The sequence below is a fragment of the Mustela putorius genome, unplaced genomic scaffold (assembly GCF_011764305.1).
Source record: "Mustela putorius furo isolate JIRA1106 unplaced genomic scaffold, ASM1176430v1.1 tig00003834_pilon_pilon_pilon, whole genome shotgun sequence".
Classification (NCBI taxonomy): Eukaryota; Metazoa; Chordata; class Mammalia; order Carnivora; family Mustelidae; genus Mustela; species Mustela putorius.
The window spans coordinates 95,768,814-95,781,923 of NW_025421987.1; the positions used below are offsets into that span (position 1 = coordinate 95,768,814).

General features: G+C 36.3%; 1 protein-coding gene across 2 annotated transcripts in view; it reads right to left on the reverse strand.

The window, feature by feature from the left end:
* The window catches only part of PAK2 (p21 (RAC1) activated kinase 2), an 88,295-nt gene that overhangs the window by 24,042 nt on the left and 51,143 nt on the right, over window positions 1–13,110 (reverse strand). For both annotated transcript variants that reach the window (XM_004745330.3, XM_004745331.3), the window contains 5 exons: window positions 6,459–6,559; window positions 5,972–6,119; window positions 3,908–3,939; window positions 3,129–3,236; window positions 1,596–1,728 (listed from right to left, as the gene is read on the reverse strand). In XM_004745330.3, the coding sequence (XP_004745387.1) occupies window positions 1,596–1,728; window positions 3,129–3,236; window positions 3,908–3,939; window positions 5,972–6,119; window positions 6,459–6,559 (522 nt within the window). The remainder of the gene's footprint in view (window positions 1–1,595; window positions 1,729–3,128; window positions 3,237–3,907; window positions 3,940–5,971; window positions 6,120–6,458; window positions 6,560–13,110) is intronic.

The window sequence follows — 13,110 nt, forward strand, 5'->3', positions numbered from 1 at the left end:
GGTCGTGGCCCCAGGGTCCTGGGATCGAGCCACACATGCAGCTAGCTCTCTGCTCGGGAGGGAACCTGTTTCCCTTCCTCTCTCTCTGCCTGCCTCTCTGCCTACTTGTTATCTCTGTCAAATAAATAAATAAACAAAATCTTAAAAAAAAAAAAATCATGTATGTTTCAAACACAGAACACTAAAGAAACTTAAGAAAGTAACAGAAGCAAGAAGACATATTATTTCCATGAGGTTGGACCTCCTAGCTAAGGTCTTAATTATCCTTTTCTCAAAAATGAACACCTTAAAATGACCAACTGTGTTTAGTCTGCCTAAGAATAAAGGGGTTCTCAGGATGTAGGATGTGCAGTCTTAATCGAGAAGTTGGTCATTCTACTTTTCATACTCCACTGAAATGTATTAAACTAATGGTAAATTATGAAACTACTTATTATCAGAAATAATATATAAATGATATCCAAATAAATAAGCCTAAATGGCTTTTTTGACTCTTCCCACATACCTTCTATCTTCCAATATATTTAGGAAACCACTTATTTCTATAAAGATTACTCTACTTTAGTATTAACTAATCATATCTGTTTTAGGGAAGTTCACAAAGTCACAACTAAGCAACAGTTTTCCGATTAGTATTTGGACATAAAACTATAATATATTCTTATTACCACCAAGCCAAAACATGAGAAAACCATGCTAAGTTTTCACTTGCTCAAGGAAAAAGGAGGTATGATCATATTACGGAAACTCACACAAATAACCCAATTTTATATAAGTATCCAATCTAAGGTCTACAGCCACTTTAGCTACTTTTCTTAGTACTTTTCCGTGATCCTTGATCCCTCTATGTCAGTGTTCTTTATAACTATAGTTGCTGTAGACTTGTAACTGGACATTCTTGCTACCCTCTCCCTGGCACTGTGTACATTATTTCCAATGGTTGACTCAGGCCAATGACAGTTAATGGATGAAAAGGGAGAAGAGAAAAAAAAATCATTTAATGTTTGCACATATATCTATACAGGAAGGCCACATTGTTTAGTTTTTTGGGAACACTTTGTATTCTCGTATTGAGAAACTATAAGTATATATAAATGTATACAAATCTCCTTTGATAAGTGTTCCAACCATAACCCTCAGATTTGGCCCTTTGGGAAAAAGTGTTGCTCCCGAAGGTACTTATCACTGCATATATTACCCAACAGTCAATACATAATAAACAAGCAAATCAGAGTATGAATTTGGCTTTACTAGATTTTAACGGAAGTGACCTGTTCCTAAAAGGAAACAATTTATAATTTATGTCTTTTTATTCTTTAAGATTTTATTTATATATCTGACAGAAAGAGAGACAGAGAGAGGGAGTAGCAGAGGCTGAGGCAGACTCCCTGCTGAGCAAAGAGCCTGATGCAGAGCGGGATCCCAGAACCCTGGGATCGGCACCTGAGTTGAAAGCAGACACCCAACCGAGACACCCAGGTGCCCCTATAATTGATGTCTTAAGCCAAAACACAGGGTATAAATTAAAATCCATCTGAGCCAAATGTGTCAAGAGCTGTTAACAATTTAAGAATAATGTAAAATAGGTAACATACTTAGTTTCTCCATAATCTCTTCATCTGTCATTTTGGTCTTCTTTTTCTGTTTGTCAGAAGACTTGGCACCGCTATCAACATTAGAATCACCAACTGGTGCAGGAATAGGGTCAATTACAGACCGTGTATAAATCTGCAGAGAGACAGCTTATTACTGAGATCCGAGGCAAAGTATTTTTAGGTATTCTTACTTGTACACGATTCAGTTCTTTGATTTTTAATCAAAACTAGTTTTCTCCAGTGTTCTAAAGAATGAGAATAATATTTTCAACTTATCTTAATAAAAGACCTGTAACGAAGATGAATAAATGTTAAACACTTTTGACACATGATGTATAGATTTTTAAAGTCTGTCTAGCAAAACACCAGATCTCTGAATGAAATTTAAGTTTAGCCAGATCTAAAAGGATATGCCAGCATTCTTACTACAAAAGAGAAATAAACAGCAGAATTACAGAAACCATGATGTTGAATTAACTATTAATTCTCATAAAAACTTTTACCAAAAAAACCCCAAAGAACAAAAAAACCCTTTTACCAAGGATGATTTTTACCGTTTCATTTTATTTTTTATTATTTTTAAGCTTTTTATTTAAATTCAATTAACATAAAGTCTATTATTGGTTTCAGAGATAGAGGCCAGTGATTCATCAGTCTTATATAATACCCAATGCTCTACCATTTCATTTTAAACAGCCAATTCTAGGAGGTAAAGCCAGAAAACAAAGCCCTTTACTGTTAATCAGGACCCAGCAGCAGCAGTCTTCAGAGTCCTCCCTGCTGATTGTGCCAGCACTCCACCGCACACCACCTTCCCGCACTTTCCTTGTACTGGCAGAGGAATACAGGACTCTTTCTCTAAGATCATTATTTTTTTTTAAAGATTTTATTTATTTATTTGACAGAGAGAGATCACAAGTAGCCAGAGAGGCAGGCAGAGAGAGAGAGTGGGGAAGCAGGCTCCCCGCTGAGCAGAGAGCCTGATGCGGGGCTCGATCCCAGGATCCTGAGATCATGACCTGAGCCGAAGGCAGAGGCTTAACCCATTGAGCCACCCAGGTGCCCCTAAGATTATTATTTTTTAAACTGTTCCCTATCCGGTTGGAATTTCATTCTCTGTAGCCTCCTGAATGACACCAAGACTTTAAGAGAAATGTAAAGTGGGAGATTATCTACACAATTTGGGTAAGAAGTAAGATTTAAGTTTTAGATATAGCAGTTATCTGCACTGAGAAAAATAGAGAAAGCCAGAGAAATAGATGAATTCTCTGGAAGAGAAGGGGTAATATAGAAAGGAGAAACAATGAGGTAACTACTTTAACTTTTAAGGAAGTCATTTAATTTTAATTAAAAAAAACAACAACAACAAAAAACCTAGTTTTTGATTAACGATTTTTAGGTAAAGATCTCCTCATCAGATTTCCCCATACTGAGGGTTTTTGGAAAATTAATCACTGGCAGACAACTACAGACTGCCGTTTCTTAAAAACACACATGCCCTGACAACCACAGTCCAAGTACCCAGACACGCACTGATTTTGTATGATCTGGTCGTGGGGCAATAACAGGAGGAGCAGCCTCTTCATCATCATCATCTTCCTCTGTTACTACTGCAGAAGTTTCTGATCCCTTGGTACTCAGCTGTATTAATCACATGAGCAAAGCAAGGAAGACAAGTCAGATATAACAATAAACATACTTGAAAAAATGTATTTCTTTAATAGCTCATTTCAAAATGATAAAACCTCATTGGTTCTAATCACTTAAAAAGTAAAAGGAATCCTATAACTTATAGAAAAGTTTATGAAATGTTTACAGTAAGTACCAAGTTTTCTTAAGAGAAAATCTGTACCTTTTATATGGACAATTTTATGTCCCTTAAGTCCTGAAAGGAACCAATCACTTTGTTTGTTAAAACCAAAAATAAAGATCCTGTAGGATTTGTGTAAGTCAGAGTCATTTTTGGTCATTTAAGACAGCTAGATTCACCTTCAAAAATGGTGATTGAAGAAATAAAAGATGTTAATTTTTATAAAGAGCTTACTACATGCCAGGTGTGTGCTAGGTAGGTACATTTCTTATTACCGCACTATGTCTTCATAAGACTCAAAAGAGATTGTTTCCTCCTAATTAAGGGAACTGTTTACTTAATATGGGATCCTTATTTGCTTAATCAAGTGGCTAGCTTAAAACATATTAAGCATTTATTTCTGATGGCTGTAATTTATTTTAGAAAGCTAAATAAAAACTGAGATTTGTTTTGAGTAACTTAAGTTAGAACAAGAGCTACAAGAAGTAATATATTAACTTACTGCTGGTGTTCCAGAAGGGAAGCCATCTTTCTCTGAATACAAAACAGAAAATAATGCTAAGTCAACAACTCAAAAAAGAAAATGTCTATATAATAAAGAAAAGGAAAAAAAAATAAGAGGAAGAAAATACAAAGCAGAGCAAGTAGAATGTTCTTAGACTGATTACATTTGAAGATGAAGTAAACCTAGAGAAAAATGACAATACCTGTAGTCAAATATGAATTTATGTGAGACTGTATTAACAAATCTCAAATCTTTTTATTTTTTTTTATTTATTTTTTTAAAGATTTTATTTATTTATTTGACAGAGAGATCACAAGTAGGCAGAGAGGCCGGCAGACAGAGAGAGAAGAGGAAGCAGGCTCCCCGCTGAGCAGAGAGCCCGATGCGGAACTCGATCCCAGGACCCTGAGATCATGACCTGAGCCGAAGGCAGCGGCCTAACCCACTGAGCCACCCAGGCGCCCCACAAATCTCAAATCTTAATGGAACTCTGTAAATTTACTAAAAATCACTGACTTGCATACTACAAATGGGTGAATTTTATAGCATTTGAACTACATTTTAACAAAGTTATTAAAAACATTTGTAACTATATTTCTCCATGTGTATATATTAAAACAGAAGTTTATTCATAGCAACACTTTCTCCAGAAAAAAAATGGTCTATCTAGAAACTTAAAGCAACTATTCAGACAACAGCGACTGTGAAAAGGAAAATACTTGGCATAAATTTTGATCAATAAGAAAGCATATTCCTAAGGGCTAAACACAGTTTGTGAAGACTAAACATTGAAACATTCATTCTGGAGTTTAAAAGAGCAAGTTTTGTTTTGTTTTACTTTTCAATAGGCCCAGAGACTTTTACATTTTTATACATATATATAATATCTAGCAATATATGCTAAATAAGATCATTAACTAATTATGTATACATTAATATTATTTAACATATACTATACATTAATAAACATATACAACATACTTATATTTGTTATTTAAGTATATAAATATATATTTATAAATATTATATTAAAGGTATATAGTTAATATAACTTTAACATATATATGAACTACATAATATGAAAAATAGGTGAAAAGAATATACCATTTTCTGGTCAAACACTGATTTAAAAAAATTCTAATTTACAGATGTACTGACACAGAAGTTCTAGGGACAAGTCTGACCTTTTGCTAAGGATACAGAGATCAAGATCTAACTAAAAAAATCAAGATCGTTTGTCCAAGTGCTATTTTTTCTTTGAGCACAGCCCATATTTCTGTGAAAATGTAATCAACTGCCATTAATTAATACTACATGTATGATTTTAGGGGTCAGAGAAACATAAAGACACCTTGGGGACGTAATTAGCAAAATCCATGGGTCCATGGGTCAACAAATAAATTACAAGGAAAACAATGTGAGAATCCATGTGAGGGAGCCTAAACATCAAAAGAGAATCAAGAGATACAGCAAACAACTATATTGCATGGTCTTTATTCTGACCCTGATTTGAACAAATAAACGATTTAAAAAAAAAAAAAACCCACTATACTCCAATTCTTACCTAATGATAATCTAATTCCAAGGTATAAAAATCTTCATTCTAATGCTTATTTTATGTTTGTATATTTGATAAGTTTTAATTTTTGAATGGACTTAAACATTTTTTACTTCAAAGTCTGTGTATTTAAATATGCTAACAATGCTCCTCCTGTCCTACTAACAATAAATATATTTCTAGTATGAACCGGTCTATAAATCAGCGCCTTTCTCTTTTATCGCTGGGAGTCATTCCAAAGCAGTGACATGAAAAAACAAACAAAAGACCAAAACATCCACTTTTGGCAAAACTAAGAGACTAACATACTCCCCAGACTCCAAATTATGCATAAAAGCTGTTCCAATTAGTTTACAAAAGGCAGATCTACACAAGGACAACAATAGAGACAGGAACCATACCACAGCTTTTTACTTTTCCAGAAGCAATCTTTTTATCTAGGTGTGCTTCCCAATTCTGCAATCCCATTTGAATCAGCCTTTTACCACAGTATGATGTCTTACCAGGAGGAGTAAAGCTCAGATATTTCTGCTTCACTGTGTTGGAGTCATAGAACTTTAAGACATCCAGCACAGCCTGAGGATTCTTCTTTTGCTCTAATTTGGTGATGTTAGAGGTCTGTAATAATCGAGCCCACTGTTCTGGCATGCCCTAACAAAAAGATATTCAGAAATTAGTTGTTTTGAGTTGCTCCAATAAAATCAATTTCCAAAAGTAAAAGACAAAACACAAAAAACAAGTCAATCAACTGTAGCCTTGATTAAATTGTAAAATGTTTTTTTTTTTTTTAGATCTATTTTGTGTAATTCTAACTAATGCGCTCAGTTCCCTAAGAAAAAGATACATCCAAACACAAACACTTTTATAAGAAATGAAAAGCACTAAGAATTCACAGTTAATACGTGGATAGAACAGTTAGCTTGAAACTGAATACTGCAAAGAAAGGTTTGGGTGCTGATACATAAATGAGTCCCAAATGGGTAAACTTACAGTGAATTCTCCAGTGACCGCATCAAAGCCAACATGAATGGTATGCTCAAAATCAGATGGAGGAGAAATTTCTGGCCGTTCTTTTTCCTTCTTCTTACTTCCTAGAGGGCATTCAAAAAAGAATCAGCTTATTTAAACAAGATTAATCAAGGTACTCACAAACCTGTTTCTCTGAAGAACCAATTAGGAACAAAGCTTTTTTTGAAGAAGATTTCCCCTAAAGACACTGGCTGATGGGAAACTGATAAAAGTAAAGTAACCTATTCTGTCTTCAAGCAGGGGTGGGGACAACCATGTCAGGGTCCTGATTAAAGAGGTACCTGGATTGACCCAGCACCAGGTCTGAATAAAAGAGCACACGACAGAATGAACAGCCCTTTAGAGCACTGGTTCTCATAAATTGAGGCCTACACTTCAGATACTGAGCAATCTGGAAAACAAAGTCTATGAAGTCCTATTTCCATTTGGCTCTATTAATCCCAAAAGAACAACTTACATTATTACCACCGACCACCTAGATAGTATAGACTGTATAAACAAAGAGTTTACAATAAGCATGCCACCTTTCTTTACCAACTCTAGCTTTTCCTTTTATTCAAGTTAATAACTGCTACATCTTTTTTTGTTTGTTTGTTTGACAGAGAGCTAGAGAGAGAGCACAAGTAAGCAGAGCGGCAGGGAGAGGAGAGAGAGAAGCAGGCTCTCTGCTGAGCAGGCAGCCTGATGTGGGGCTTGACCCCAGGACCCTGGAATCATGACCAGAGCCAAAGGCAGCGGCTTAACAGCTAAGCCACCCGGGTGCCCCAGTAACTGCTACATCTTAATGCTTCCCAGTTTTTCCATGGTTCCACCAATTATTCCTGACACACGTCTATCAATAGTATTCTCTGTAAGTACCCCCATCCCCACTCCTCAGATCTTCAGTAGTTTATCTAATCTGCAGTAGTTTATCCCTAGACTTCTGGCATAGTTGTCCTCCTAGCATATTCCTACCCTTTTACCCTTGCTAGAATATTTTCTGGATACTTTGTTCTCCTCTTTTTGGTTTACCCCTTGATACTTCTTGACCACATATATATATTTAGGTTGAAAATGCTTCCCCCCCTCAGAACTTCTTTTAATCTCTAGTGTTGATATTTAGAAGGTCAATGACAGAACAGAGTAGAGAGCCCAGATATGGACCCTCAACTCTATGGTCAATTAATCTTCGACAAAACAGGAAAAAATACACAGTGGAAAAAAGACAGTCTCTTCAATAAATGGTGCTGGGAAAACTGGACAGCTGTAAGTAGAAGAATGAAACTCAACCATTCTCTTACACCGTAAACAAAGATAAACTCAAAATGGATAAAAGACCTCAACGTGAGACAGGAATCCATCAGAATCCTAGAGGAGAACATAGGCAGTAATCTCTTTGGTATCAGCCACAGCAACTTCTTTCAAGATATGTCTCCAAAGTCAAAGGAAACAAAAGTGAAAATAAACTTTTGGGACTTCATCAAAATCAAAAGCTTCTGCACAGCAAAGGAAACAGTCAAAAAAACAAAGAGGCAACCCAAGGAATGGGAGAAGATATTTGCAAATGACAGTACAGACAAAAGGTTGATATCCAGGATCTATAATGAACTCCTCAAACTCAACACACATGAAATAGGCAAACATATCAAAAATGGGCAGAAGATATGAACAGACACTTCTCCAATCAAGACATACAAATGGCTATCAGACACATGAAAAAATGTTCATCATCACTAGCCCTCAGGGAGATTCAAATTAAAACCACATTGAGGGGCGCCTGGGTGGCTCAGTGGGTTAAGCCGCTGCCTTCGGCTCAGGTCATGATCTCAGGGTCCTGGGATCAAGTCCCGCATCGGGCTCTCTGCTCAGCAGGGAGCCTGCTTCCCTCTCTCTCTCTGCCTGCCTCTCCGACTACTTGTGATTTCTCTCTGTCAAATAAATAAATAAAAATCTTTAAAAAAAAAAAAAAAACCACATTGAGATATCACCTTACACCAGTTAGAATGGCCAAAATTAACAAAGCAGGAATCATGTGTTGGAGAGAATGTGGAGAAGGGGAACCCTCTTCCACTGTTGGTAGGAATGCAAGTTGGTGCAGCCTCTTTGGAGAACAGTGTGGAGATTCCTCAAGAAATTAAAAATAGAACTTCCCTATGACCCTGCAATTGCACTCTTGGTATTTACCCCAAAGATACAGATGTCGTGAAAAGAAGGGCCATCTGTACCCCAATGTTTATAGCAGCAATGGCCCCGGTCGCCAAACTATGGAAGGAACCAAGATGCCCTTCAACAGACGAATGGATAAGGAAGATGTGGTCCATATACACTATAGAGTATTATGCCTCCATCAGAAAGGATGAATACCCAACTTTTGTAGCAACATGGATGGGACTGGAAGAGATTATGCTGAGTGAAATAAGTCAAGCTGAGAGAGTCAATTATCATATGGTTTCACTTATTTGTGGAGCATAACAAATAGCATGGAGGACAAGGGGTGTTAGAGAGGAGAAGGGAGTTGGGGTAAATTGGAAGGGGAGATCAATCATGAGAGACTATGGACTCTGAAAAACAATCTGAGGGGTTTGAAGTGGCGGGGGGGTGGGAGGTTGGGGTACCAGGTGGTGGGTATTATAGAGGGCACGGATTGCATGGAGCACTGGGTGTGGTGAAAAAATAATGAATACTATTTTCCTGAAAATTAAAAAAAAAAAAAAAAAAAGGTGGTCAATGACATTTTGAACTACTGCTGAAAATTAATTGTCCATATATGCCTGGGTCTATTTCTACATACATAATTTTGTTGCAATGATCTCTTTATCTTTATGCCAATACCAGCCTGCCTTGACAGTTGAAGTTATAAAAGTAAGCCTTGAGGGGGGCTTGGGTGGTACAGTTGGTTAAGCATCTTGCTGCCTTCGGCTCAGGTCATGATCCCAGGTTTCTGGGATCAAGTCCTACACTGGGCTCCCTGCTCAGTGGGGAGTCTGCTTCTCCTTCTCCCTCTGCTGCTCCCCATGCTTGTGCTCTCTGTCAAATAAATAAATAAAATCTTAAAAATAAATTTAATTTATTTTTTATAAACATATATTTTTATCCCCAGGGGTACAGGTCTATGAATCGCCAGGTTTACACACTTCACAGCACTCACCATAGCACATACCCTCCCCAATGTCCATAACCCCACCCCCTTCTCCCAACCTCCCTCCCCCCAGCAACCCTCAGTTTGTTTTGTGAGATTAAGAGTCACTTATGGTTTGTCTCCCTCCCAATCCCATCTTGTTAAAATCTTAAAAATAAATTAATAGGGAAGTATTCCTTTTCATTCAATTTTATGGAAGATCATGTAAAACTGTTGGTATTTCTTCCTTAAACATTTGGTAGAATTCACCAATGGAGCCATAAGGGTCTGACATTTTCATTGTGGATGGTTAGTAACCACAAACTAAATTTTCCTAGAAACACTGTTTTTCAAGTTACCCATTTCTTCTTGAATGAATGTTGAAAATTTGTCTTTTAAGACATTTTCCCACTTTATCTAACATGTTTGAATTTGTTCCCTAATCATTTTTAGCATCTATAAAAATGTGATCTCTTTCATTTTCAATATTAGTAATTTGTGTCTTCCCCCTACCCCCCCTTCAGTCTGCCTAGAGGTTTATCCATTTTATTGATAATCTCAATAAATCAGCTTATGGTTTCATTGATTCTTCTATTTTATTAATCTCCATTTTGAATTTTGTTATTTCTTTTCTTCTACTACTTTGGATCTTACTCGCTCTTCCTTTCTAGTTTATTAAGATGGCTTTGCTTAAGTCACTGACTTAACATCTTTTTCTTTTCTCATACAGATGCTTAATACCTAAAATTTCTCCTAAGTATTGCCTTAACAGCATCATACAGATACTGATGCTTTGAATTTTCATTTTTATCCTATTTAATATACTTCCTAAGTACCCTTTTGATTTCTTCATTTATTTGCAAGTGGGTTGTTTTTTTTTTTCAAATATTCCCAAGGATTCTTCTGTTATTGATTTCTAATTTAAATACACTGTGGTCATAGAATATATTTTATGTGAGTTGAATCTTTCTACATTTATTAGGCTTTTAAAAATCTCCCTAGAATGTGACCTAGCTCAGTAAGTAGTCTATGTTCACTCAGAAAGAATGGGTATTCTGCTAGTGGAGTGTTCTATAAATATCAACAAGTCAAAGATGAATAACAGTTAGCAATTTTCTGTCTACTTGCTCTACCAATTACTGAGAGAAGTGTACTTGCATCTCCAACTATAACTGGAATTGCCTATTTCTCCTTAAAATTATATCTGCTTTTGCTCTACTATTAAGTGCATAAATGTTTACTTCTATTACATCCTCTTGATGAACTGACCTTATTACTATTCTAAAATAACCTATTCCCTATCTTTATCCCTTAAATATTTAGGGCATTATTTTTTGCTCTAAAATCTACTTTATCTGATTTTAGTGAGTCCAGGTTTCTTTTCACTGTTAGCATACTTAAAAAAAAAAATCCTTTTATTTTGACCTATTTTGTAGCTTTATATACTTAAGTGGATTTTTAAAAAGATTATTTATTTATTTATTTATTTGACAGAGAGGGAACACAAGGGGGAGTGGGAGAAGCAGGCCTCCCGCCCAGCAGGGAGCCTGATCCAGAGCTGGGTCCTGGGATCATGACTGGAGCAGAAAGCAGACACTTAATGACTGAGCCACCCAGGCACCCCTTTAAGTGGATTTCTTGTGGACAGCATATAGTTAGTATAACCTTTGCTTTTTATTTACTTTTTAAAAAAGATTTTATTTATTTATTTGACAAAGAGAGACACCGCAAGAGAGGGAACACAAGCAGGGGAAGCGGAAGAGGGAGAACCAGGCTTCCTGCTAAGCAGGTGCCCCTGATATAGCTGGGTTTAACCCTACTATTTCATCATTTGTTTTCTAATACTCTCTATTGTTTACATTTTTCCTCTTTTTGATTAAATATTTTTTATAATTCCCTTTTATCTCCTTTGTTGGTTTTAAAAAGATTTTATTTATTTATTTGACAGAGAGAAAGAGATCACAAGTAGGCAGAGCAGAAAGCAGGGGGGTGGGGTGTGAGGGTGGGGGGAAGCAGGCACCTCGCTGAGCAGAGAGCCCAAAGCGGGCCTTGATCCCAGGACCCTGAGATCATGCCCTAAGCCAAAGGCAGAGGATCAACCCACTGAGCCACCCAGACACCCTCCTTTGTTGTTTTTTAAAAAAATAACTCTTTATAGGGGCGTCTGGGTGGCTCAGTGGGTTAAAGCCTCTGCCTTCGGCTCAGGTCATGATCCCAGTGTCCTGGGATCGAGCCCCCGCATCGGGCTCTCTGCTCAGCAGGGAGTCTGCTTCCTCCTCTCTGCCTGCCTCTCTGCCTACTTGTAATCTCTGTCTGTCAAATAAATAAATAAAATCTTAAAAAAAAAAAAAACTCTTTATATACCATCAAGTTCATCTGGGTTTTAGTATAGAGAGAGAGAGAGCGAGAGCTGTGCAACCATCACCACAATCTAACTGTGGACATTCTCATCATCCCTAAAAGAAACCTTGTGCTCATTAGCAATCACTTCTCATTGTTCCCTCTCCCCCTCCCAAACTCTAGGCAACCACTAATCTTTCTGTTTGCCTATTCTGGCCATTTCATATATACAGGACCACACAACGTGCCGTCTTTTATAAATGGGTTTTTTAACTTAGTTTTTGAGGTTCATTTATGTGATAGAATGTATCAGAATTTCATTTCTTAAAAACTAAGTTTTTTTTTTAAGAGATTTAGACAAAAAAAAAAAAAAAACTTTTACCATTTCCAGTGATTTCCATTCCTTTATGCAGATTCACATTTCCATCTGATAACATTTTCCTTCTGCCTGAATGGTTTGGCTTACCATTTCTTATAGGGCAGGCCTGGTGATAAACCCTTTCAGCCTTATATATTTAATATATATATACTAGGCTTCATATATTTTAAAAAGTCTTTGTTTCCCCTTCATTTTTGAAAGATATGTTCACAAGATACAGAATTCTAAGTTGACAGATTTTTTTTTTTCTTTCAGTACTTTAAAGATGTTCCTTCTTATCTTCTGAGATACACTGCTACTTCCATGAAATCCACTATCATATTTTGTTCCTCTAAATGTAAAGTGTCTTTTCTTTCTGGCAGCTTATTTTTTGGCTTACAACAAGGTTTTTTTGTTGTTGTTTTTTAATAGACTATTTTTTTTTAGCAGTTTCAGGTTCACAGAAAACTGAGCCAAAGGTCTGAAAGCTTTTTAAATGTTCTCTTTATCACTAGTTTTAAACAGTTTGATTATGTGTCATGGTGTAGTTTTCATCATATTTCTTTTGCTCTGGAATTCACTTAACTTCTTGAATCTACGGGTTTATAGCTTTCGTCAAATGTGTAAAGTTTTCAGCCATTTTTTAATAAGCTTTTTTTTTTTTAAAGATTGTTAAAGTCTCCAGTTTTTGAAGACTTCATTTGCACTTATATTAATTAGCTCTGCATGTAGTTTGTCCCAGAGCTATTCTCTTTTGTTTCACTTTTCTTCTCCTAAGTTTCATTTTGGCTAGTTTCCATTGCCATGGTCTTCAAATT